The sequence below is a fragment of the Carcharhinus amblyrhynchos genome, chromosome 10, assembly GCF_965287045.1.
Source record: "Carcharhinus amblyrhynchos chromosome 10, sCarAmb.v2.hapA, whole genome shotgun sequence".
NCBI lineage: Eukaryota > Metazoa > Chordata > Chondrichthyes > Carcharhiniformes > Carcharhinidae > Carcharhinus > Carcharhinus amblyrhynchos.
Genome location: NC_137333.1, coordinates 107,862,643 through 107,890,071, shown reverse-complemented (window position 1 = coordinate 107,890,071; position 27,429 = coordinate 107,862,643). Strand labels below are relative to the sequence as shown.

Here is a 27,429-nt window from a genome sequence, read left to right as displayed (position 1 = left end):
GGCCCCGCCCACTGTGCGCCGCCACGCCCCTTGGCCGAGGCCTGTCTCTCCCGGACAGCGCCCGCCCTTGGATCGATGTTCCACCCTCAAGGCAGAAACCCCGCCCCCCAGGCCGGGGCCCCGCCCCCCAGGCAGAAAAAAACGCCCCCTGGGCGAGGCCACACCCCCGGGTCCAGACCCCGCCCTCAGACTGATTCGCCTCCCCCGGGCCGTTGCCTACCCCCCCACCCCCCCGGCCGAGACACCGCCCCTCCGGCCGGGACTCCGCCCCCGGCCGTGACTCCGCCCCCCAGCCGAGACCCCCGCCCCCGGCCGATGCCCCGCCCCCCCGGCCGATGCCCCGCCCCGCCGGCCAACCCCCCCCCCCCCCCGCTGCGCAGGTGATGCGGACTCCCCGCGATGGCGGCGCCGTTGTTTCTGTCCCGGGTTCCCCTCGGGCTCTTCCTCGCTTTCTGGCTGCTCGCTGCTGGCCCCAATGCCGCCTCCCGCCCGGCTTCAGCCCCCGGACTCGGCCTTAACTGGAAAAATATCTCGTGCTCGGCCTGCCGCGCAATTTTCACCGGAATCGACATCGCCCTTCAGGTAAAAAAACCCCAAAACACCCCCCCCGGCACCCTGCCCCCCCAACACCTCACCCCCCCCCCCCGGCACCCTGCCCCCCCCCCAACACCTCACCCCCCCCCCCCCCCCCGGCACCCTGCCCCCCCCCCCCCCAACACCTCACTCACCCCCCCCCCCGGCACCCTGCCCCCCCCCCAACACCTCACACCCCCCCCCCCGGCACCCTGCCCCTCCCCACACCTCACTCACCACACCCCCCCCCCGGCACCCTGCCCCCCCCCCCCCCCCAACACCTCACTCACCCCCCCCCCCCCGGCACCCTGCCCCCCCAACACCTCACTCACCCCCCCCCCCCGGCACCCTGCCCCCCCCAAACACCTCACTCACCCCCCCCCCCCAACACCTCACTCACCTCTCCCCCTGGCACCCTGCCCCCCCCAACACCTCACTCACCCCCCCCCCCTGTACCCTGCCCCCCCTAACACCTCACCCCATGGCACCCTCACCCCTGCCTCCAACACCTCATCCCCCCCCCCTGCCCTGGCACCCTGACCCACCCCCCCAACACCCTGACCCCTGGCCCCCCACACACACGGAGAGATGAGATGGAGGAGGGGACAGACACAGATGGCGTGAATGAGAGGTGGGAATCTGGGAGTAGCACAGACGGGATGATGGAAGCATATCCTTTGGTGGTAGGACAGATGTTTGGGGGAATTATGGTTGGATCCAGCAGTGGGGAGATATTTAAGGTGGTGATTTGGGTTGTGCTGGTACAGGTTGTAAGAACTGCGTTTTGCCTTTCACACGGCCTGTTTGTTGAGGGGGAGGGTTTGTGCTCGGTCCAGGTTTGGTGAGGGTATGGATGGTCTGGCACAGGGTGGGTGGGTGTTTGGGGTGGACTTTGATTGAAACTCTGAGATCCCTCAGGGTTCAGGGAGAGCAGAGGAATCTTCTCAATTTTCACTCCTGTGTTCTGTGTTCCAACAGCAAATCTCAAAGATAAGGTGCAGACTTTATACCAGAATGTTAACGCTGAGCTAGATGATAAAAACCCATTGTATTTAGTCTGCATTCATCCTTTCCCAATTTTTGTTTGAGAATTTCAACTAATTTTCCACCTTGAATTTTTTTCTTTAGGCCCCCTGAAAATCTTTATTTCTCTGGATAAGGTGCCGGTGGCTTTGAACAAAATACATTTGCTGCTTTGTTTTCAGTTTGCTTGTTGAGAGCTGAAACAAGATGTGATATTTGTGGTTTGTGAAAAGATGCAACAAGTTCAATTTCTGGCACATTTGCATAAAATAAGTGAGTAGGAGGATGTGTATATTGTAATAAGGGTTTCTCTATGGCTGAATTTTGCAACATTTTCTGCTGTTCTGAGGTATAGAGAATTAAAACCTGGATTTAGTGAAGCAATGTGTAATAGTTGGGCTTCCTCCTGCACTGTGTGGATTCTGAATTTGTCACTGTTTCCACACACTGATGGTGTCCACAACCAAACCCTTTGGTTTGCTGTGTACATCCTCTGTGCAATCTGCCTTCCTGTCTGCAACCTGAAATTCTGTTACACCAAAGTCAGAACCCCTTCCTATAACAGTGATTTCCAAAGGTCAGAATGTACTACGCAACTCACCAAGGTTATTTCAAAAGCAGTGACCTTCTTCATTGAGAAGAATGGAACGTTTTAAAGTTTATTTATTAATGTGACAAGTATGGCTTGTCACACTAATAATTCACACTGCAATGAAGTTACTGTGAAAATCCTCTAGTTGCCACACTCTGGCACCTGTTCGGGCACACTGAGGGAGAATTTAGCATGGCCAATGCGACTAACCAGCATGTCTTTCAGACTTTGCTTTATTAACTGCTCCTAACCTGTCCTATCGCCTTCAGTGATTCGTACTGAAACGCCCCTTGTCCCTGCCCTAGTTACTCCTCTCCTGTACCCACTTTAGAGTTGTCTTGAGCACAGAATGCTGCCAGAGCGAGGCGACTTCTTACGAGCTACGCCCAGCATATCCTCTAATTCTTTTACTCTCATTCTGTGCTTCTAAAACTTCATTCTAACTCTTTTAAACTCTCTAACAATGCTTTAATTCAATCTCTTGAGTTGTATTCAGTTGATCACCCTAGCTATGACTGTAACACTACATTCTGCACTCTCCCCTTTCCGTCTCTAGGTACAGTATGCTGTCCGTACAGCACGCAAGAAACAGCACTTTTCACTGTATACTAATACATGTGACAATAAATCAAATCAAATTGTACCCTTTACACTATCTCACCATGTTCATCCTCCTTCTTGGCCTTTTCACTCCTTGGTAGAGCATCTGATTTGCAGATGATACAAAGTTATGTGCCATTGGACAGTGTAGATAATAGCGTAAAATTAGAAAGGGATAGTGATAGACTCGGTAAAATGGCAGAACTGTGGCAGATGGATTTCAATCTAAGCAAGTGTGAGATTATCCATTTTGGGCCAAAAATGCGGCGCACAGTGGGTTAGTACTGCTGCCTCACAGCGCCAGGGACCCAGGTTCAATTCCCAGCTTGGGTCACAGTCTGTGTGGAGTCTGCGTGTCCTCCCCGTGTCTATGTGGGTTTCCTCTGGGTGCTTCAGTTTCTCCCCTCAGTTTGAAAGATGTGCTGGTTAGGTACATTGACCTGTACAGATGCTGGAGTGTGGCGACTAGGTGAATTTTACAGTAACTTAATTGCAGTGTTAATGTAAGCCTACTTGTGACTAATAAATAAACTTTTAAAAGAAATACTGAGAGAAGCAAGGGAGGAAATTGCTGGGGCCTTGAGAGGTGCTCCTTTGTATCCCACTGGCTACAGGGGAGGTCCCAGAGGATTGGAGAATAGCCAATGTTGTTCCTTTGTTTAAGAAGGATAACAAGAATAATCCAGGTAATTACAGGCTGGTGAGCCTTACATCAGTGGTAGGGAAATTATTGGAGAGGATTCTTCGAGACAGGATTTATTCCCACCTGGAAATAAGTGGATGTATTAGTGAGAGGCAACATGGTTTTGTGAAGAGGAGGTCGTGTCTCACAAACTTAATCCAGTTTTTCGAGGAAGTGACGAAGATGATTGATGAGGGTAGGCAGTGGATGTGGTCTATATGGACTTCAGTAAGGCCTTTGGCAAGGTTTCTCAAGGCAGACTAGTGCAGAAGGTGAAGTCGCATGGGATCAGAGGTGAGCTAGCAAGGTGGATACAAAACTGGCTCAGTCAGAGAAGACAGAGGGTAGCAGTGGAAGGATGCATTTCTGAATGGAGGGCTGTGACAAGTGGTGTTCCTCAGGGATCAGTGCTGGGACCTTTGCTGTTTGTAATATATAAATGATTTGGAGGGAAATGTAACTGGATTGATTAGTAAGTTTGCGGATTTGCAGATAGCGATAAGGACCATCAGAGGATGCAGCAGGATATAGATCAGTTGGAGACTCGGGCAGAGAGATGACAGATGGAGTTTAATCCAGACAAATGTGAGGTAATGCATTTTGGAAAGTCTAATGTAGATAAGAAATGTACAGTAAATGGCAGAACCCTTTGGACTATTGACAGGCAAAGGGATCTGGGTGTACAGGTACACAGGTCACTGAAAGTGGCAATGCAGGTGGAGAAGGTAGTCAAGAAGGTATACGGCATGCTTGCCTTCATCGGCCGGGACATTGAGTTTAAAAATTGGCAAGTCACGCTGCAGCTCTATAGAACCTTAGTTAGGCCGCACTTGGAATATAGTGTTCAATTCTGGTCACCACACTACCAGAAGGATGTGGAGGCTTTGGAGAGGGCACAGAAAAGATTTACCAGGATGTTGCCTGGTATGGAGGGTATTAGGTATGAGGAGAGGTTGGAGAAACTTGGTTTGTTCTCACTGGAACGACAGAGGTTGAGGGGAGACCTGATAGAAATCTACGAGATTACGAGAGGCATGGACAGAGTGGATAGTCAGAAGCTTTTTCCCAGGACGGAAGAGTCAGTTACTAGGGGGCACAGGTTTAAGGTGTGAGGGGCAAAGTTTAAATGAGATGTAAGAAGCAGATTTTTTTAAACAGAGGGCGGTGGTGCCTGAAACTTGCTGCCGGGGCAGGTAGTGGAAGCGGATACGATAGTGCGTTTTAAGGGGTGTCTTAAATACACGAATAGGATGGGAATAGAGGGATATGGTCCCCGGAAGGAGGTGGGGGGGATTAGTTCATTCAGGCAGCATGGTCGGTGCAGACATGGAGAGCCAAAGGGCCTGTTCCTGTGCTGGAATTTTCTTTGTTCCTGTTCTTTAGCAGAGCACTTTCCAGATAGTATGTGGATGTGTCCAGGGCGGTGAATAGAGGAGAGCCGGTGGATGTGGTCTTTCTTGATTTTCAGAAGGCGTTTGATAAGGTGCTGCACAAGAGGTTATTACAGAAGCTCAGGGGGCATGGAGTTGGGGGTAGGGTGTTAGTGTGGATAAGGGACTGGCTGTCAAATAGGAGGCAGAGAGTTGGGGTCAATGGGTGCTATTCGGATTGGCGTATTCGGATCCGAGTGAAAAAAGTTGTCCTTCTGGACCCTTTTGTACCTCTCCCCTTTCACCTTAAACCTATGCCCTCTAGTTTTAGGCTCCCCTACCTTTGGGAAAAGATATTGATTATCTAGCTGATCTATGCCCCTCATTATTTTATAGATCTCTATAAGATCACTTCTCAGCTTCCTACAGTCCAGGGGGGGTGAAGTCCCAGTCTATCCAGCCCCTCCTTACAACTCAAACCATCAAGTCCCAGTAGCATCCTAGTAAATCTCCTCTGCACTCTTTCTAGTTTAATAATATCCTTCCTATAATAGGGTGACCAGAACTGTACACAGTATGATTTGATTTATTATTGTCACGTGTATTAGTATATAGTGAAAAGTATAGCTTCTTGTGTGCTATACAGACAAAGCATACTGTTCATTGAGAAAGAAAGGAAAGAGTGCAGAATGTAGTGCTACAATCATAGCTGGGGTGTAGACAAAGATCAACTCAATGCAAGGTCGGTCCATTCAAAACTCTGATAGCAGCAGGGAAGAAGCTGTTCTTGAGTCGGTCGGTATGTGACCTCAGATTTTTGTATCTTTTCCCCGACTGAAGAAGGTAGAAGAGAGAATGTCTGGGGTGTATGGATCCTTAATTATGTTGGCTGCTTTCCCGAGGCAGTGGGAAGTGTAGACAGTGTCAAATGGGGGGGCTGGTTTGTGTGATGAACTGGGTTTCGTTCATGCTCTTTGTAGTTTTTTGCAATTTTGGACAGAGCAGGAGTCATCAAACTGTGATACAACCAGAAAGAATGCTTTCTATGATGCTCTGAAAAAGTTGGTGTGAGTCACAGCAGACATGTCAAATTTCCTTAGTCCTTGAAGAAAGTAGAGGCATTGGTGGGCTTTCTTAACTATAGTGTCTACATGGAGAGACCAGGACAGGATGTTGGTGAAATGGACACCCTGAAACTTGAAATTCTCAACCATTTCCACTTCATCCCCATTGATGTAGACATGGGCCTCTACACTTTCTGAATGACTATCTCCTTCATTTTGTTGACATTGAGGGAGAGATTATTGTCACCGCGCTAGTTCACTGGATTCTCTACCTCATTGCTGTACTCTGTCTCGTCATTGTCTGAGATCTGACCCACTACGGTGGTGTCATCAGCAAATTTGAAAATCGAATTGGACGGGAATTTGGTCACACAGTCATAGGTGGATAATCTTCCTCCAGTCTGATAAACTTGTTTGCTGCCATTGGGCCAGCTTTGTATCTGTACTGCCATTTGTTTCACTGGACAAAGCTGGAATATAGCACTTAATTCAATGCCTTTTGAAGATCTGTGTACGTCACATCAAAATATTCCAGAAAATGGGTGAAATGTGATTTGTCCACAACAAATCCATGGTGGCTTTCCTTCATTAATCCAGATTGTTCTATCTAAAAGCCTTCCTGACACTCGGGTTAAAATGACTGTTCTGTAATTTCTGCATTTATCCTTACAGCTCTTTTTGAACATGAGCATACGATTGGAACATTATGGCCAGAACCTCTGCCAATTCCACTGTCACTTCCCTCAGTATCCAGACCCAATGACTTAGCAACTTTAAGTACAGAGTAACTTTCTGATATCTTCCTTTTCTGTCAATTTTTAGTCCATCTAGCATCTCAAGTATCTTCTTTTCCAATAAGACTTGGGCAACATCTTCCTTGGTAAAGACAGATGCACTTTGTACCTTAGACGTGCCGGCTGCCTCAATGAACCATTTAGCTTTATAATCATCCTTATTCGTCCTTTTACCAACATTTTACTATATATATGACAAAAGAAGATTTTTAGGTTTCTCTTTTATGTTTGTGTCCATTCTCTTACACTTTCTCTTGGTTGCTCCTATTGAATTTTTCACTTTGTCTCTGAACTTTCTATATTTAGCCTATCATGTTCGCCCAGCATCTTTCATGCACTCTGTTTTCCTGCTTTACCTTGTTCTCTAATTCCTGAATCATCCAGGGAGCTCTAGCTTTGTTCTCCCTTTCCCCTTTGTGAAACTGTGCTTAATTATACCTGAATTAACTTCTCTCGAAAGGCAGCCCATTTGTCCTATTGCAGTTTTGTTTGACAATCTGACCCAGGTAAATTAGAATTATTCTCACCCAAACAAATTTGGCCATCCCCTAATTAATTATTTTTTATTCTTAGTTGCTGCACATGCTTTTCCATTGTCAGCTTAAACCACATGCTGTTATGATAGCTCTTCCCTAAAGTTTTGCTCATTCCCCAGAGACAGCAATATCTCTAGGACAGGAAACAAAACTGATAACAAAGCAAATTACAGCACAGGAACAGCCCTCCAAGCCTGCACTGACCATGCTGCCCGACTGAACTAAAATCCCCTACCCTTGTGAGGACCATATCCCCCTATTCCCATCCTATATATGTACTTGTCAAGACGCCCCTTCAAGATGTAGAACATGTTTTATCTTTTCGTGGGATGTGAGCATGGCTGGCAAAGCAAGCATTTGTTATCCATTCCTAACTAAATATCCACACTTTAGAAACTCTGCCTGCTTTCTACCCTTTAGTTTGTTACTATCTGGATCTATCTTCAGAAAGTTAAAGACCCCCATTGTAACTATTGGTTATAATGTCGCTGAAGTAGCCTAGTACACCAAACTACAGGACGGAGGTCTCCCACTGTGAGACTGGGTGGAATAGCTGTGTTTATGTTAATATTGTCTGCTGTTACTGTGTTATAGCCCTCGATGATCGTTCTTTGTGCTAATTTCTGATTTCTGTTCAAACAGTTGAACAATAACTCGGATGAAGTGGCTGTTATCGCCTCGGAATTGTGTGTCCATCTGAAGCTGGCCCCTGAGAATATCTGTGTCCAGGCCGTTGCTCTGTTCAAACACGATGTGATTGCTGCCTGGGTTGAATCCATTTTAAAACCCTCGGAGATCTGTGGCTTGTTGCTCGGCAAGGACTGTGGTCATTGGGACATTTACTCTGACTGGAATGTGACGCTCCCTGACACACCAAAACCACCCGTTGTCCCCCCGAAACAGCCTGAAGCTGGTGCACCAGTGACAAGGGTGCTGTTCCTTACTGATATACACTGGGATAAGGATTACGTCCCAGGGAACAACCCTGGCTGCAGAGAACCCCTGTGCTGCAGGAAAGGTTCAGGTTTACCCCCAAAACACCGGAAAGGAGCCGGTAAGTGGGGCGAGTACAGCAACTGTGACCTTCCGCTAAACACCATCGAGAACTTGCTGCAACATCTGCAGTCCATGCGCTTTGACCTGGTCTACTGGACAGGTGACATTCCAGCACACGATGTCTGGCATCAGACTCGGAAAGACCAACTGCTCGCTCTGGAAACCATCACCACACTGGTCTGGAAGTACCTGGGCAGAGTTCCCATCTACCCTGCAGTCGGCAATCACGAGAGCACTCCAGTCAATAGCTTTCCCCCACCCTTCATTCATGGCAATGAGTCCTCAGCCTGGCTGTATGAAGCAATGGTGAAGGTTTGGAAGGATTTTCTGCCGGAGGAGGCCCAGCAAACCCTGCGGTAAGCAGGAACCTGAGCATTGGGAGGGAGCAGGGAGCCCTTCCACCCCGGGAATGAGCATTGGGAGGGAGCAGGGAGACCTTCCATCCTGGGAATGAGCATTGGGAGGGAGCAGGGAGCCCTTCCACCCCGGGAATGAGCATTGGGAGGGAGCAGGGAGACCTTCCATCCTGGGAATGAGCATTGGGAGGGAGCAGGGAGACCTTCCATCCTGGGAATGAGCATTGGGAGGGAGCAGGGAGACCTTCCATCCCGGGAATGAGCATTGGGAGGGAGCAGGGAGACCTTCCATCCTGGGAATGAGCATTGGGAGGGAGCAGGGAGACCTTCCATCCTGGGAATGAGCATTGGGAGGGAGCAGGGAGCTCTTTCATCTCAGGACGATCGCTCACGCACAGTGAGCAATCTGAAATGCGAAATGTGAACTGCCGTATAAATAAACTGTGACCCCACCCCACCAACCACCACCACCGTAGCTCGAGACTCTCCCACAAGCAGAATCAACCACTCTTTTCAAGTTAATTCAGGATCTGAAACGCTTCAATGAGATCGCTTCTTGTTCTCCTGAGCCCAATCAGTATTGATCCGACCTGTTCATCCTTTCATTGTAACATAAGGCCCTCATCCCACAAATGATGTGTGTGAACCTTCTTTATGCAGCTTCCAATGCAGTGATATCCTTTTCAAATAAGGACAGCAAAATCTCTCATGATTTAAAGGGTAAATTATTATATTTCACCTCGCTCCCCCGGCCCGGACCCTCTGGCTCAGTCCCTTTGTTGAGAGCAGCTGTTGGGATTTTTAGCCAGTTTGTGACTCTGTCAGTGTCACATTAATCCAGCTGCATCGCTTCAAGTCTCTGGTTCCACCCAATGACTCATAGCTGTTGTGGTTTGGGATTGGAAACTGAGATACCACAAGGTCACCTGACTCGAGCATTCTGCTTATCCTGTGGTTTTGTTTCTGTGAATTGTTGCTAGTTTCAGTATTTATTAAAAATGGAACTATACTGAGCGAATAGCATCTCTCCCTCTCTAACCTTCATCTTTGATCTCGCATGAGCTAATATTGAGTCTATCCAGCTCCTGCCCAATGGGAGCTCAGGGTCAGGGGGTTGTAGGGGAGGGGAATACTCTTCAATAATAATTTTGAGTTGGGAACAGCAATTCAGGAAACAAATCCCCAGGACTGGGCAAGGTATTCCCACGGACCAGCTGGGTTTTCCGACAATTGACAATGGTTTCGTGGTTATCAGCAGATTCCTGATTCCAGATATTATTGAATTCAAATTCCACCATCAACCGTGGCGGGATTTGAACCCGGTTCCACAGAACAGTAACTGAATTTCTGCCTGAATAATCTAGCGATAATCTCACTAGGCTTTCGCCTCGGCTTGGAGCTTTATTCAAAATTCTTCACAATTTCATTGGATGGCTGTGCGATTCAGATGGTTTGAGAATAGAACATAGAACATTACAGCGCAGTACAGGCTCTTTGGCTCTCGATGTTGCACCGACCAGTGGAACCAATCTAATGACCCTCTAACCTAAACTATTCCAATGTTATCCATATGCCTATCCACTGACCATTTGAACGCCCTTAAAGTTGGCGAGTCCACAACTGCTGCAGGCAGGGCATTCCACGCCCTTACTACCCTCTGAGTAAAGAACCTACCTCTGACATCCGTCCTATAATTACCACCCCTTAATCTAAAGCTATGTCCCCTTGTGTTAGCCATCGCCATCCGAGGTAAAATTCTCTCACTGTCCACCTTATCCAATCCTTTGATCATCTTGTATGCCTCAATTAGGTCACCTCGTAACCTTCTTCTCTCCAATGAAAATAACCTCAAGTGCCTCAGCCTTTCCTCATAAGACCTTCCCACCATACCAGGCAACATCCTGGTAAACCTCCTCTGCACCCTTTCCAATGCCTCCACATCTTTCTTATAATGCAGCGACCAGAACTGTACGCAATACTCCAAGTGCGGCCGCACCAGAGTTTTGTACAGCTGCAACATGATCTCACGGCTCCAAATTCAATCCTCTACCAATAAAAGCTAACACACCGTATGCCTTCTTAACAACCTTATCAACCTGGGTGCCAACTTTCAGGGAACTATGCACATGTACCCCAAGATCCCTCTGCTCGTCAACACTATAAGAGTCCTTCCATTAGCCCTATATTCTGTACTCCTGTTACTCTTACCAAAGTGAATCACCTCACACTTTTCCACATTAAACTCCATCTGCCACCTCTCAGCCCAGCTCTGCAGCTCATCTATGTCCCTCTGCAAACTGTAACATCCACCCTCACTGTCTACAACTCCTCCGACTTTGGTGTCGTCAGCAAGTTTACTAACCCACCCTTCTACACCCTCATCTAGGTCATTTATAAAAATGACAAACAGCAGTGGCCCCAAAACAGATCCCTGAGGTACACCACTTGTAACTGAACTCCAGGTTGAATATTTCCCATCAACCACCACCCTCTGTCTTCTATCAGCTAGCCAATTCCTGATCCAAACTGCTAAATCACCCTCAATCCCATGCATCTGCATTTTCTGCAGTAGCCTACCATGGGGAACCTTATCAAACGCTTTGCTAAAATCCATATACACCACGTCAACTGCCTTACCCTTATCCACCTCTTTGGTCATCTTTTCAAAAAACTCGATAAGGTTTGTGAGGCACGACCTACCCTTCACAAAACCGTGTTGACTATCCCTAATCAATTTATTTCCCACTAGATGATTATGAATCCTAACCCTTATAATTCTTTCCAAAACTTTGCCCACAACAGAAGTAAGGCTCACTGGTCTATAATTCCCAGGATGGTCTCTACTCCCCTTCTTGAACAAGGGGACAACATTTGCTATCCTCTAGTCTTCCGGCACTATACCTGTAGCCAATGACGACATGAAGATCAAAGCCAAAGGCTCTGCAATCTCCTCCCTAGCCTCCCAGAGAATCTGAGGGTAAATCCCATCCGGCCCAGGGGACTTATCTATTTTCACACTCTCAAGAATTGCTAACACCTCCTCCTTATGTACCTCAATCCCGTCTAGTCTACTACCTGGTATCGCAGTATTCTCCTTGACTACACTGACTTTTTCCTGTGTAAATGCTGTCGAAAAATACTCATTTAGCGCCTCTCCTCTCTCTTCAGGCTCCATGCACAACTTCCCACTGCTGTCTCTGACTGGCCCTAATCTTGCCCTAACCAATCTTTTATTCTTAACATACCTGTAGAAAGCTTTAGGATTTTCCTTGATCCTATCCGCCAAAGTCATCTCATGTTTTTATAAATATTTAAAAAGAGGCTGGCTAGGATGAATGTTGGACCCTTAGAGGATGAGAGGGGGGACTTAGTGGTAGGGGATGGGGAAATGGCTGAGGTCTTGAATAACTTTTTTGTTTCGGTCTTCACGGAGGAGGACGTGAATAATTTGCTGGGTGTTAGCGATGGAAAGGTGGTAGGACTGGAGGGCCTGAATGACATTATTGTTTTTAGAGAGGCGGTGCTCGACAGACTGGAGGGGACTGATTGTGGACAAGTCCCCAGGGCCGGATGGAATGCATCCAAGGGTCCTGAAAGAAATGGCGGAGGTGATAGTGGATGCCTTGGTGGTTATTTTCCAAATGTCGCTGGATTCCGGGGAAGTGCCAGAAGATTGGAAAACGGCTAATGTTACGCCGTTGTTTAAGAAGGGTGGCAGGCAAAAGGCAGGGAATTATAGGCCGGTTAGTTTAACGTCTGTTGTAGGTAAAATGTTAGAATCTGTCATCAAGGAGGAAATAGCGAGGCATCTTGAGGGGAATTGCTTGATAGAGCAAACGCAGCATGGTTTCATTAAGGGGAAGTCGTGTCTGACGAATTTATTGGAGTTCTATGAGGATGTGTCTAGGGCGGTGGATAGAGGAGAGCCGGTGGATGTGGTGTTTCTTGATTTTCAGAAGGCATTTGACAAGGTACCTCACAAGAGGTTATTGCAGAAGGTCAGGGGGCATGGAGTTGGGGTAGGGTGTTAGTGTGGATAGAGGATTGGTTGTCAAATAGGCAGAGAGTGGGGGTTAACGGGTGCTATTCAGATTGGCGGCTGGTGACTAGTGGGGTGCCCCAGGGGTCGGTGCTGGGGCCTCAGCTATTTACCATTTATATAGATGATCTGGAGGAGGGAACCGAGTGTATGGTGTCGAAATTTGCTGATGACACCAAGATTGGTGGAACGGCAAATTGCGCAGAGGGTGTGGAGAGTCTGCAGAAGGATCTAGATAGGCTGGGCGAATGGGCCAGGAACTGGCAAATGGAATTTAATGTTGGCAAGTGCGAGGTGGTCCACTTTGGTAGGAATAATGGTAGGAAGGACTATTACTTATGTGGCGAAAAACTGCAGCAGGCGACGGTGCAGAGGGACCTCGGGGTCCTTGTGCATGAGTGGCAAAAACCCAGCCTGCAGGTGCAGCAAGTGGTCAGGAAGGCTAATGGGATGCTGGCCTTCATAGCGAGGGGGATTGAATATAAAAGTAGGGAGGTCTTGCTGCAGCTGTATAGGGCATTGGTGAGGCCGCAGCTGGAGTACTGTGTGCAGTTTTGGTCACCGCACTCGCGCAAGGATATTTTGGCCTTAGAGGGAGTGCAGAGGAGGTTTACTAGGCTGATACCGGAGTTGAGCGGGTTGAGCTATGAGGAGAGGCTGAATAAACTAGGCTTGTACTTGTTAGAGTTTAGAAGAATGAGGGGAGATCTCATTGAGCCATATAAGATGATGAATGGGATGGATAAGAACATAAGAACATAAGAAATAGGAGCAGGAGTAGGCCATCTAGCCCTTCGAGCCTGCCCCGCCATTCAATAAGATCATGGCTGATCTGTCGTGGCTCAGTTCCACTTTCCCGCCCTCTCCCCATAACCCTTAATCCCCTCTCTTATCAAGAACCCATCAACCCGCTTCTTAAAAATATTTAGCGAGGCAGCCTCCACCACTTCAACGGGCAGAGAATTCCAGAGATTCACCACCCTTTGAGTGAAGAAGTTCCTCCTCAACTCCATTCTAAACCGCCTCCCCTTTATCTTGAGGCTGTGCCCCCTAGTCCTACTGTCTTTTTTGAGCGGGAAGAGTCTCTCCACCTCTATCCTATCCATCCCATTCATCATCTTATACGTCTCAATGAGATCTCCCCTCATTCTTCTAAACTCTAACAAGTACAAGCCTAGTTTATTCAGCCTCTCCTCGTAGCTCAATCCCCTCAACTCCGGTATCAGCCTAGTAAACCTCCTCTGCACTCCCTCCAGGGCCAGGATAGGATAGAGGTGGAGAGACTTCCCGCTCAGAAAGGACAGTAGGACTAGGGGGCACAGCCTCAAGATAAAGGGGGGTGCGGTTTAGAACGGAGTTGAGGAGGAACTTCTTCACTCAAAGGGTGGTGAATCTCTGGAATTCTCTGCCTGTTGAAGTGGTGGAGGCTGCCTCGCTAAATATTTTTAAGACGCGGGTTGATGGGTTTTTGATAAGCGAGGGGATTAAGGGTTATGGGGAGAGGGTGGGAATGTGGAACTGAGCCACGACAGATCAGCTATGATCTTATTGAATGGCGGGGCAGGCTCGAAGGGCTGGATGGCCTACTCCTGCTCCTATTTCTTATGTTCTTATGTTCTCTTCTAGCTCTTCTTAACTCTCTCCTTAGCTCCTTCCTGGCTATTTCATAACTCTCCAGTGCCCTAACTGAGCCTTCACGTCTCATCTTTACATAAGCCTCCTCCTTTCTCTTCACCAGAGATTCAACTTCCTTAGTACACCACAGTTCCCTCGCTCGACCACTTCCTCCCTGCCTGACAGGTACATATTTATCAAGGATTCGCAGTAGCTGCTCCTTGTATAAGCTCCACATTTCAGATGTTCCCAGCCCCTGCAATTTTCTACTCCTCCCTATGTATCTTAAATCTCGCCTAAAAGCCTCATAATTACCTTTCCCCCAGCTATAACTTCTGCCCTTCGGTATATGCCTATCCCTTTCCATCACTAAGGTAAACGTGACCGAATTGTGGTCACTATCACCAAAGTGCTCACCTACCTTCAAGTCTAACACCTGGTCTGGTTCATTACCCAGTACCAAATCCAATGTAGCTTCACCTCTTGTTGGCCTATCTACATACTGTGTCATGAAACCTTCCTGCACACATTGGACAAAAACTGACTCCTCTAACATGCTTTTCCAATCGATATTTGCAAAGTTAAAGTCCCCCATAACAACTACCCTGTTACTTTCGCACCTATCCTGCGGCACAGGTAGCAACCCAGAGATAACCACTCTGCTTGTTTTAGCCCTGAGCTTCCACCCTAACTCTCTGAATTTCTGTTTCATATCCCCATCCCTTTTCCTACCTATGTCATGGGTGCCTACATGAACCACAACTTGGGGCTGGTTCCCCTCCCCCTTAAGGATCTCAAACATTCGCTCAGAGATATCACAGACCCTGGCACCTGGGAGGCAACATACCAACCGCGAGTCTCGCTCATTCCCACAAACTCTCCTATCTGTCCCCTTAACTGTGGAATCCCCAATCACTAATCCTGTTCTTTTCTTCCCCCTTCCCACCTGAGCATCAGGGACAGGCTCTACCCCTGAGACCTATACTCCATGGCTTACCCCAGTTGAGTCTTCCTCTCCAACAGCATCCAAAACAGTACTTATTTTGGGGAGGAACAGCCTTAGGGGATCACTGCTCTGACTGCTTCTTACCCCTTCTAGCAGTCACCCCTGCATCACTTTTAGGAGTAACTCTCTCCCTGTAACTTTTGTCGATAGCTGCCTCTGCTTCCCGAATAATTCTTAGTTCCTCCAGTTCCAGCTCCAGGTCCCTAACACAGTCCTCAAGGAGCTGCAAATGGATGCACCTCCTGCAGGTGTAATCAGCTGGGACGCTACCAGTGTCCCTCACCTCAAACATCCCACAGGAGGAACATCGCACTGCCTGCACTGCCATCCCTATTACTTCCCTTACCAAGAAACAAAAATAAACTTAAACTTACCTGCTCTCACTCCAAGCCACTCTTTTTTTAGGTTAGAGGAGGGGGTGGGATGGGATACTCTACCTGTATCAGGTTTCTCCACCTTTCCAATTTATGGGGGTCCAGAAGGAAAAAAAACTACTTCCTAGACCTCCCTGTGACCACTTCCTGTATCCGATTTAAATTTTAAAAAAAACTAGAGATGTTAGTTTTTAAAAAAAAAGAAAGACAGTAGCTTACTCCTCAGCTCTCCTCTCACCAGTCTCTCCCTCTCTGATTTGCTCCCAGAGAACAATGAGGATGGTGGGGAGGTTTGGGAATTCAGCACTGGGGAGGGGGAGGGTGGAGGGGCAGTCTGACCCCGGGGAGGGGGGAGGGGCGGTCTGACCCTGGGGAGGGGTGAGGGATGGTCTGAGCCCGGGGAGGGGGGAGGGTGGAGGGGCGGTCTGAGCCCGGGGAGGGGGGAGGGTGGAGGGGCGGTCTGAGCCCGGGGAGGGGGGAGGGTGGAGGGGCGGTCTGACCCCGGGGAGGGGGGAGGGTGGAGGGGCGGTCTGACCCCGGGGAGGGGGGAGGGTGGAGGGGCGGTCTGACCCCGGGGAGGGGAGAGGGTGGAGGGGCGGTCTGACCCCGGGGAGGGTGGAGGGGCGGTCTGAGCCCGGGGAGGGGGGAGGGTGGAGGGGCGGTCTGACCCCGGGGAGGGGGGAGGGTGGAGGGGCGGTCTGACCCCGGGGAGGGGGGAGGGTGGAGGGGCGGTCTGACCCCGGGGAGGGGAGAGGGTGGAGGGGCGGTCTGACCCCGGGGAGGGTGGAGGGGCGGTCTGACCCCGGGGAGGGTGGAGGGGGCGGTCTGGTTGCTGGAAAGATGGATCTGAAGGAGAGTTTTGTTCTGCTGATTTTCTCCTGTGTATTTCTCACTCCCAGGAGGGCCGGGTTTTACACTGTCAGACTCCAGCCTGGACTGCGACTCGTTTCTCTCAATATGAACTTTTGTTCTCGTGAAAACTTCTGGTTGTTGGTGAACTCGACAGATCCGGCTGGCCAGCTCCAATGGCTGGTCAATATCCTGCAGGAAGCAGAGAACAATGGAGACAAGGTAATGGCAGGGAGCCGCTGTGGCCAAATCGGCCTGGAGTGGCTTATACAACTGACCCGGGAGCTTGTAAAGTGGGAGGGGGTCTTGGGGGAAAGTGGGGTCTGTGGATGGGGGGCAGAATGGGGCATTGTGGATGGGGGGGGCAGAATGGGGCATTGTGGATGGGGGGGCAGAATGGGGCATTGTGGATGGGGGGGCAGAATGGGGCATTGTGGATGGGGGGGGGCAGAATGGGAGGGTTGTTGAAGAGACCCCTGACTCAAAAGCCCAGCACATCAGTGCAAAAGGCAAAGGTGAGGCATTTGCAACTACCTTCAGCCATAAGCACCTTATGGATGATCCATCTTGGCCTCGTCCAGAGGTCCCCAGTATCTCAGACTTCAGTCTCTAGCCAATTCACTCCACGTGATATCAAGAAACAGTTGGAGACACTGAATATTGCAAATGGGTCCTGATAACATTCCGGCAATAGTACTGAAGACTTGTGCTCCAGAACTTCCACTCCCCTAGCCAAATTCCTCCAGTAGATCGCCCAGGTATGTCCTGTACACAAAAAGCAGGATAAATCCAACCGGGCCACTTACCGCCCAGTCTACTCTCGATCATCAGTAAAGTGATGGAAGGAGTCATCGACAGTGCTATCAAGCAGCACCTGCTTGGCTGAGTGCGGCATCAAGGAGCCCGAGTGAAACTGGAATCCATGAGAATCAGCAGTAAAACTCCCTGCTGATTGGAGCTATACCTGGCACAAAGGAAGATATGATTGGATGTCAATCATCGCTCCAGGCTATCTCTGCAGGAGTTCCTCAGGGTAGGGCCTAGGCCCAACCATCTTCATCAGAGACTTTCCCTCCATCATAAGGTCAGAAATGGGGATGTTCCCTGAACAATGTTTAGCACCATTCACCAGTCCTCATACTGAAACAGTTCCTGCCTAATGTAGCACAACCCTCTTATCCTAGGAATTAACCTGGTAAATGTCTGTTTCATTTTTCTAATGCAGGTATATCCTTCCCTAGGGAAGGAGACCAAACCTATATTCAGTACACCAAGTGTGTTTTCACTAGGTCCTATACAATTGCATGAAGAACTCTTCAATCTTACTCTGATCCCTTTGAAGTAAAAACTAAGATGGTGCAGTGTTTGTTTCTCGAATTGCTTTCTGTATCTGTAGGTTCACTTTCGGTGATAAAAACAGAAAATGCTGGGTAAACTCAGCAGGTCTGGAAGCTCCTATGGAGAGATAAACAGTTAACGTTTTAGGTCCAATATGACTTCAGAATTGTTTATTTCTTTCCACAGATTGCTGTTAAATTGCCCCTCTGGACTCTTCTGCATCTCTCCCCCCTCTAGTTTTAGACTCCCTTACATTTGGGAAAAGATATTGACCAGCTGATGTGTGCCCCTCATTATTTTATAGACCTCTATAAGATCACCCTTCAGCCTCCTACACTCCAGAGGAAAAAGTCCCAGTCTATCCAGCCTCTCCTTATAACTCAAACCATCAAGTCCTGGTAGCATCCTAGTAAATCTTTTCTGCACTCTTTCTAGTTTAATAATATCCTTTCTGTAATAGGGTTATCAGAACTATACACAGTTTTCTGAGTGTGACCTTACCAATGTCTTGTACAACTTCAACAAAACCTCCCAGCTCCTGTATTCAATGTTCTGACCAATGAAACCAAGCATGCTGAATGCCTTCTTCATCACTCTGTCCACCTGTGACTCCACTTTCAAGGAGCTTTGAACATGTACCCCTAGATCTCTTTGTTCTGTAACTCTCCCCAACGCCCTACCACTAACTGAGTAAGTCCTGCCCTGGTTCAATCTACCAAAATGCATCACCTCGCAGTCATCTAAATTAAACTCCATCTGCCATTGGTCAGCCCACTGGCCCAAACAAAGGCACAACATTTGTCACCCTCCAGTCTTCAGGCACCTTACCTGTGGCTGTTGATTCAAATATCTCTGCTAGGGAATCTGCAATTTCGTCCCTACCCTCCCACAACATTCTGGGATAGACTTCATCAGATATCATTACTAAGTTTCTATCTGCTTGGCTCCCCATTATTTACAAAATAGTTCTTGTGTCTCTGATCATGAAGATGTGAAATGTATTGATTTTGTGTATCTGCCATTCCCTCGTACTCCATTATAATTTTTCCTGGATTTTGTTTCAAACCTTTCTTCACTGTGTCTTCTACACTGTGTTAGTTTTGGTGGTCTCCATTATTGCTGTGCTCGGTATCAGCTGTGGTGTTAGAATCAGATGACGTTTTGCAAGTCCCTGTGTGAGCAGCAGTTTATTTTAACATTGTGGTTTCTTACTGGATCTCAGAGGTGGTGTGCAGCCACTCTTGAAGCATGTGACTCCACCACAGATTACATCAACATCTCACTGAGTGCCTGGAAATACCTCACCCACAACTGCAGCTGCAAATTGCAGTGCATGTCCAGTGCTAGCTGAGACAGGGAGGGAGTCCTGTCTGTAATGGACTGGATGCTGAGTACAATCTCTATTCTGAGGTGAGAGTGAGCTGCTGTGGGATAGTTGCCTGGTCTCTGGTCTGTATTTCTAAAATTCTTTGATGAGATGTGGGCCTTACTGGCTAGGCCAGCATTTATTGCCCATCTCTAATTGCCCTTGGGAAGGTGTCGGGGGCTGCCTTCTTGAACTGCTGTAGTTCTTGTGATGTAGGTACATCCACAGTGCTGTTAAGGGATTCCAGAGGAGGTTGGATGTAATTTTGCGCAGAAGTCTTTCTTTCATGTGCACAGCTCTACCCCACAACCTGTTGTGGGTATGTAGCATTGTACTGAATCAGAGAGCAGTGTTTCTTCTCACTTACTTTCTCATCAGTCAATTCTAGGCTTCAATTAGTGCAATTACTACAAGGAAAGGCATTATCCTAATGGTATTATCACTCAACTATTAATCCAGAAACCCAGATAATGTTCTGGGAACCCAGGTTTGAATCCCACCACGGCAGATGGTGGAATTTGAATTCAATAAAAAATATCTTGAATTAAGAATCTGCTGATGACCATGAAACCATTGTCGATTCTCGGAAAATCTGGTTCACTAATGTCCCTTTAGGGAGGGAAATCTGCTGTCCTTACCCAGTCTGACCCACGTGATTCCAGAGCCACAGAAATGTGGGTGACTCTTACCTGCCCTGTGAAACGGTCGAGCGAGACACTCAGTTTTATCAATCGCTACAAAATCTCAACAAAGAAATGAAACTGGACGGACCACCTGGAGCTCGGCACCAGAAAAGACAACGGCAAAACAAACAGCCCTGTCGACCCTGCAAAGTCCTCCTTACTAACACCCGGGGACTGGTGCCAAAACTGGGAGTGCTGTCTCTCAGATTAGTCAAGCAACAGCCTGATATAGTCATTCCCACGGAGTCATACCTCACAGATAACTCCCCCCAAACACCACCATTCCCATCCCTGGATATCCCACCAGCAGAGGTGGCAGTACGGTGGTATACAGTCAGGAGGGAGTTCCCTGGGAGTCCTTAGCATCGGCTCTGGACCCCATGAAGTTTGTTGGCCCCAGGTTCAACCTGGGCAAGGAAACCTCTTACTGGTTACCGAGTACCGTCCTCCTTCAGTTGATGAATCAGTAACCCTCCATGTTGAACAAGACTTGGAGGAAGCACTGAGGGTGGCAAGAGCGCAGAATGGATTCTTATCATAGAACCCAACAGTACAGAAAGAGGCCCTTCGGCCCATCGAGTCTGCACCGAACACAATCCCACCCAGGCCCTACTCCCAATATCCCTACATATTATACCCACTAATCCCTCTAACCTACTCATCCCTGGACACTAAGGGGCAACTTTAGTATGGCCAATCAACCTAACCTGCACATCTTTGCACTGTGGGAGGAAACCCACGCAGACACAAGGAGAACATGCAAACTCGACACAGACAGTGACCCAAGCCGGGAATTGAACCCAGGACCCTGGAGCTGTGAAGCAGTGGTGCTAACCACTGTGCTACCGTGCCGCCCATTCTGGATGGGGGATTTCAGTGTCCACCACCAGGAGTGGCTCAGCAGCTGCACTATTGATCCTAAAGGATAGAACTGCTAGATTGGGTCTGCAGCAGGTGGTGAAGGAACCAACAAGAGGAAATAACAAAGGACAAAGAACAATACAGCACAGGAAACAGGCCCTTCGGCCCCTCCAAGCCTGTGTTGCTCATGCTTCCAACTAGACTATTCATTTGTATCCTTCCATTCCCAGTCTATTCATGTGGCTATCCATGTGACTATCCCCCATACCTCTAAATCCCTCTCCACAGACTGAAGTAACTCTCTCCAACCCCATTCCTTCTCCACTTGCATCTTCCCCCAGGGAAATAACGTGACAACTGCCCCTCGACCTCTCTTCTTCCCCTGGTTCTGTATTTAAATCCTTTGTCTTCCCTGTGAAACCAAAAAGGTGAAGGCCATTTCTATTCCTGGACTGCTGCTGACGGCAACATGTTATGTACTCGTTGTGCATTACGTTCAAACAAGTTTATTGTTTCAGGTTCACATAATCGGCCACATTCCACCGGGTCTCTGCATGAAGGTTTGGAGCTGGAACTATTACAGAATCGTTAACAGGTAGGTAGAGAGAGAGAGCAATCTTTCAATAAACCCTTTGATATCACCATCATCTCTTAACCCCCTCAGTCTGTTAATCCACTCAGTGCCCCCCCTCAGTCTGTTATCCCACTCGCTCCCCTCCCTCAATCTGTTAACCCTCTCCTATCCTCCTTCAGTCTTACAAATTCGATTGAGTTTTTGAGGATGTGACTGGATGTGTCGATGAGGGCAGTGCAGTTGATGTAGTTTACATGAACTTCAGTAAAGCTTTTGACAAGATTTCACATGGGAGGCCGATGAAGAGCTGATGGGATCCCAGGGCAATTTAACAGATTGAATCTAAATTGGCTGAGTGGCAGGAGGCAGAGGGTAATGGTCGAAGGTTGTTTTTGTGACTGGAAGCCTGTGTCCAGTGGCGTGGCACAGGGATCAGTACTGGTCGCTTCTTGTATGTGCATTAATGATCTGGATGTGAATGTGGAGGGTCTGATTACTAAGTGCACAGATGAAATGATAATTAGTGGTGTGGTAAATAGCAGAATAAAAGCTTTCAATCACAGGATGGGGGGAGACAGATGGCCAACGGAATAGTGGTATCATCTCCAGCTGGTAATCCAGCTGGATGAGAAAGGGGACCTAGTGGTAGGGGATGGGGATATGGCTAAGGTCTTGAATAACTTTTTTGTTTCTGTCTTCACGGAGGAGGACGTGAATAATTTGCCGGGTGTTAGCGATGGAAAGGTGGTAGGACTGGAGGGTCTTAATGACATTACTGTTACTAGAGAGGTGGTGCTCGACAGACTGGAGGAGCTGATTGTGGACAAGTCCCCAGGACCGGATGCAATGCATCCGAGGGTTCTGAAAGAAATGGCGGAGGTTATAGTGGATGCCTTGGTGGTTATTTTCCAGACGTCGCTGGATTCCGGGGAAGTGCCGGAAGATTGGAAAACGGCTAATGTTACGCCGTTGTTTAAGAAGGGTGCCAGGCAAAAGGCGGGGAATTATAGGCCGGTTAGTTTAACGTCTGTGGTAGGTAAAATGTTAGAATTCGTCATTAAGGAGGAAATTGCGAGGCATCTTGAAGGGAATTGCTTGATAGGGCAGACGCAACACGGTTTCATTAAAGGGAAGTCGTGTCTGACAAATTTACTGGAGTTCTATGAGGATGTGTCTAGGGCGGTGGATAGAGGAGAGCCGGTGGATGTGGTCTTTCTGGATTTTCAGAAGGCGTTTGACAAGGTACCTCACAAGAGGTTATTGCAGAAGGTCAGGGGACATGGAGTTGGGGGCAGGGTGTTAGCGTGGATAGAGGATTGGTTGTCAAATAGGAGGCAGAGAGTGGGGGTCAATGGGTGCTATTCGGATTGGCGGTTGGTGACTAGTGGGGTGCCCCAGGGGTCGGTGCTGGGGCCTCAGCTATTTACCATTTATATAGATGATCTGGAGGAGGGAACCGAGTGTAGGGTGTCGAAATTTGCTGATGACACCAAGATTGGGGGAACGGCAAATTGTGCAGAGGGTGTGGAGAGTCTGCAGAAGGATCTAGATAGGCTGGGCAAATGGGCCAGGAAATGGCAAATGGAATTTAACGTTGGCAAGTGTGAGGTGGTCCACTTTGGTAGGAATAATGGTAGGAAGGACTATTACTTACGTGGCGAAAAACTGCAGCAGGCGACGGTGCAGGGGGACCTCGGGGTCCTTGTGCATGAGTCGCAAAAGCCCAGCTTGCAGGTGCAGCAGGTGGTCAGGAAGGCGAATGGGATGCTGGCCTTCATAGCGAGGGGGATTGAATATAAAAGTAGGGAGGTCTTGCTGCAGCTGTATAGGGCATTGGTGAGGCCGCAGCTGGAGTACTGTGTGCAGTTTTGGGCGCCGCACCTGCGCAAGGATATTTTGGCCTTGGAGGGAGTGCAGAGGAGGTTTACTAGGCTGATACCGGAGTTGAGGGGGTTGAGCTATGAGGAGAGGCTGAATAAACTAGGCTTGTACTCGTTAGAGTTTAGAAGAATGAGGGGAGATCTCATTGAGACGTATAAGATGATGAATGGGATGGATAGGATAGAGGTGGAGAGACTCTTCCCACTCAGAAAGGATAGTAGGACTAGGGGGCACAGCCTCAAGATAAAGGGGAGGCGGTTTAGAACAGAGTTGAGGAGGAACTTCTTCACTCAAAGGGTGGTGAATCTCTGGAATTCTCTGCCCGTTGAAGTGGTGGAGGCTGCCTCGCTAAATATTTTTAAGAAGCGGGTTGATGGGTTTTTGATAAGCGAGGGGATTAAGGGTTATGGGGAGAGGGCGGGAAAGTGGAACTGAGCCACGACAGATCAGCCATGATCTTATTGAATGGCGGAGCAGGCTCGAAGGGCTAGATGGCCTACTCCTGCTCCTATTTCTTATGTTATGTAATCCAGTGACCAAGGGTAAAGCTCTGGGGAGCTGGGTTCAAATCCCCCCATGGCAGATGGTGAATTTTGGAATTAAAAGTTTAAAGACCACAAAACTGTTGTCCATTATAAAAACCATCTGGATGTTCTTTCGAGAAGGAAATATGCTGTCCTTAACTGGTCTGGCCTACATGTGACTTCAGAGCCAAAGCAATGACTCTGTGACCTTTTGGAGCAAACCACTCAGCTTGGGATTAGGGGCAGGCAATAAATGTTGGCCCAGTGACACTCACATCCTGAATGTATTTTAAAAACTGATATAGACGGGCTGGTCAGATGGGCAGAACAGCAGCTAATGAAATTTAACCCAAAAAATGTGAGGCGATACATTTTGGGAGGATTAAGAAGGCAAGGAAATACATAATGAACAGTTCAGAAGGTGACAGGGAGCTTGGGGTGCATGTCCATAAGTCCCTGAAGGCAGCAAGACAGGTAGGAAAGTTAAGAAGGCATATGGGATAAATACCTTGAGCCAAGGCTTTGAATGTAAGAGCAGGGCAGTTCTGATGGAGAGGTATAAAACACTTGTTAGGCCACAACTAGAGTACTGTGCACTGTTCTGATCAGCACACTATTGGAAGGATGTGATTGTACTGGAGAGGTTGCAGAGGAGCTTCAGCGGGACGTTGCCTGGGCTGGAGCATTTCAGTGTTGGAGAGAGGCTGAAATAGCCTGGGATTGTTTTATTTAGAGCAGAGAAGGCTGAGAGGGGGATCCTCATTGAGGGGTACAGAATAATGAGGGATATAGATAGATGGGAAGCAAGTTTTTCCACTAACAGAGGAGCCAATGACCAGGGGCATAGATTTAAAATAAGGAGCAGGATATTTAGAGGAAAAATGTTTTCACCCAGAGGGATCTGGGAATCTGGAACTCGCTGCCTGAAAAGTTGGTAGAGGCAGTACTTAAATGAGCACTTGAAACACCACAGCATTCAAGGCAATGGAGCAAGTGCTGCAAAATGGGATTAAAATGGGCAGCAGAGACATGGTGGGCTGAAGGGCCTCTTTCTGTACTTTAAAACTCTATGAATCTGACCTAACCCCCTCTCGTCCCCCCTCAGTCTGTTAACCCCTTCCTGTTTCCCCCTCAGTCTGTTAACCCCTTCCTGTTCCCCCCTCAGTCTGTTAACCCCCTCCTGTTTCCCCCTCAGTCTGTTAACCCCTTCCTGTTTCCCCCTCAGTCTGTTAACCCCTTCCTGTTTCCCCCTCAGTCTGTTAACCCCTTCCTGTTTCCCCCTCAGTCTGTTAACCCCTTCCTGTTTCCCCCCTCAGTCTGTTAACCCCTTCCTGTTTCCCCCTCAGTCTGTTAACCCCTTCCTGTTTCCCCCTCAGTCTGTTAACCCCTTCCTGTTTCCCCCTCAGTCTGTTAACCCTCTCCTGTTTCCCCCTCAGTCTGTTAACCCCTCCCTGTTTCCCCCTCAGTCTGTTAACCTCTCCCTGTTTCCCCCTCAGTCTGTTAACCCCTTCCTGTTTCCCCCTCAGTCTGTTAACCCCTTCCTGTTTCCCCCTCAGTCTGTTAACCCCTTCCTGTTTCCCCCTCAGTCTGTTAACCCCTTCCTGTTTCCCCCTCAGTCTGTTAACCCCTTCCTGTTTCCCCCTCAGTCTGTTAACCCCTTCCTGTTTCCCCCTCAGTCTGTTAACCCCTTCCTGTTTCCCCCTCAGTCTGTTAACCCCTTCCTGTTTCCCCCTCAGTCTGTTAACCCCTTCCTGTTTCCCCCTCAGTCTGTTAACCCCTTCCTGTTTCCCCCTCAGTCTGTTAACCCCTTCCTGTTTCCCCCTCAGTCTGTTAACCCCTTCCTGTTTCCCCCTCAGTCTGTTAACCCCTTCCTGTTTCCCCCTCAGTCTGTTAACCCCTTCCTGTTTCCCCCTCAGTCTGTTAACCCCTTCCTGTTTCCCCCTCAGTCTGTTAACCCCTTCCTGTTTCCCCCTCAGTCTGTTAACCCCTTCCTGTTTCCCCCTCAGGCTGTTAACCCCTTCCTGTTTCCCCCTCAGGCTGTTAACCCCTTCCTGTTTCCCCCTCAGGCTGTTAACCCTCTCTTTCCTGCCCTAGGTACGAGGGGACAATTGCTGCCCAGTTTTTTGGTCATACTCATGTGGATGAGTTTGAGGTTTTCTATGATGAAGAGACTCTGAGCCGGGCAGTGTCTGTGGCCTTCATTGCTCCGAGTGTTACTACTTACATCAACCTTAACCCAGGTATGTGAGGGAACTGTACCCAGTCCGAGCGGGTAATGGGGGTGAAGGTGGCAATAAGCCTGAGGGCTGGGTATCCTGGTGTGTGTTACCTGAACACAAGTTCCAATGTCACCAGGACAGTTTGAGTTTGTATCCAGTCTGGGCCTGTCTGAGAGTCCAGCCTCATGTCAAGATGATTAGATCTCAGCAGTGATTGTGAACAAATGCCAGATTAGCACCCTGGAGGATGTTAGTAAACACATTAAGCAAAGTTTCATGGTCACTTTTACTGAACTCAGATTTTTAGAATTGGACTCATTCTCAGAGTTTTAGTGGGGATTGAATGGCTTTTCTTTACATTGTTATTGCAGTAGCAACAATCGCACTGCTTTATCTGTCTGACTGAGGAGGTTACTGGAACATTCTTTTAATAAGACACCCTGTTCCACAGGATTTCGGATTTATCACATTGATGGAAATTATTTCAAGAGTTCACACCTGGTCCTTGACCATGAGACATACATCCTGAACCTGACTGAAGCCAATGAGAGTCTGAATCCCAAATGGATCCTCCTGTACAGGCTCAGGGAGGCCTATGGCATGGAGACGGTATTCCCTGCTGACATGGACAATCTCATCAGCCGCTTCCTCCATGATGATCATCTCTTCCAGAGGTATTGGTACCTGTACCACAAGGGTCACACTGCACAGGTGTGTGAAGAAGCCTGTAAGACGGTCACCATCTGTGCCATGCGAACAGGCCGAGCAGATGATCCTGCCCTTTGCAAGAACCTTCACAAGGAGCTGACGTTCCAGAAAATGCACAGCCTCTGGAAGAGACCGAGAATGTGCTGAAATCATCAGGAATACAATGGCTCCCAGAAGCCCCACATGCCAATGATTTAATCATCAATTTAATTTCAGAGACGTCCCAAGAATAACTTTTTAATTGATTCTTTTGGTGAAAGGCTGGGAGAGGCTGGATTGAGTCTGATCGATGGTTCATGACCTGGGTGTGAGGCAATGGACTCAAAGTGAGGGGGTCCTCAAAGCATCAGTAAAGTTCCAGTCAGTACTGGGGTCAGTGTTAGGGTCCAGGTCAGCACGTGTCAGAGGAGTGAGAGATCGTGACGCTGTGTCACTTTTAATCACTGAATAACAGTCAGGTGAGAATGATCCCAGCAATCCCCCCACCCCAACAGCCCATTGCACCATTCCTTCACCAGCATGCAAACGTACAAATTGTGAGCAGGCAAGGCCATTTGGCCCTGCAGGCCAAACCTGCTGTATTTGATGACATTTTGACCTGATTTTGGGGTCAGCACTGCTTTGACTCCCTTAGTTCAGTCTGACACAGGACTGGGTCTGAGGGAACCTGGTAACTCCCCCACTCTGTGCCCCAGTGACCACCATTACTCTGGGGTCCCTGGCAGAGAATACCAAAAAGTCTGACAA

General features: G+C 48.5%; 1 protein-coding gene across 1 annotated transcript; it reads left to right on the top strand.

Moving 5' to 3' along the window:
- The first annotated feature begins 380 nt into the window (after positions 1-380).
- Positions 381-27,429, top strand: smpd1 (sphingomyelin phosphodiesterase 1). Its single transcript, XM_080197779.1, has 6 exons — positions 381-582; positions 7,877-8,646; positions 16,579-16,750; positions 21,295-21,371; positions 25,850-25,995; positions 26,426-27,429. Exons 1-6 carry the CDS (start codon positions 400-402, stop codon positions 26,827-26,829), a joined length of 1,752 nt encoding a protein of 583 aa, XP_080053905.1. The 5' UTR covers positions 381-399; the 3' UTR covers positions 26,830-27,429.

Bases quoted from the DNA above. Each gene is read 5' to 3' on its own strand.
- smpd1 (XM_080197779.1), top strand. From the start codon at position 400: ATGGCGGCGCCGTTGTTTCTGTCCCGGGTTCCCCTCGGGCTCTTCCTC. The intron at 583-7,876 runs GTAAAAAAACCC...CTGTTCAAACAG, and splicing joins GAATCGACATCGCCCTTCAG to TTGAACAATAACTCGGATGA. The intron at 25,996-26,425 runs GTATGTGAGGGA...CCTGTTCCACAG, and splicing joins TTACATCAACCTTAACCCAG to GATTTCGGATTTATCACATT.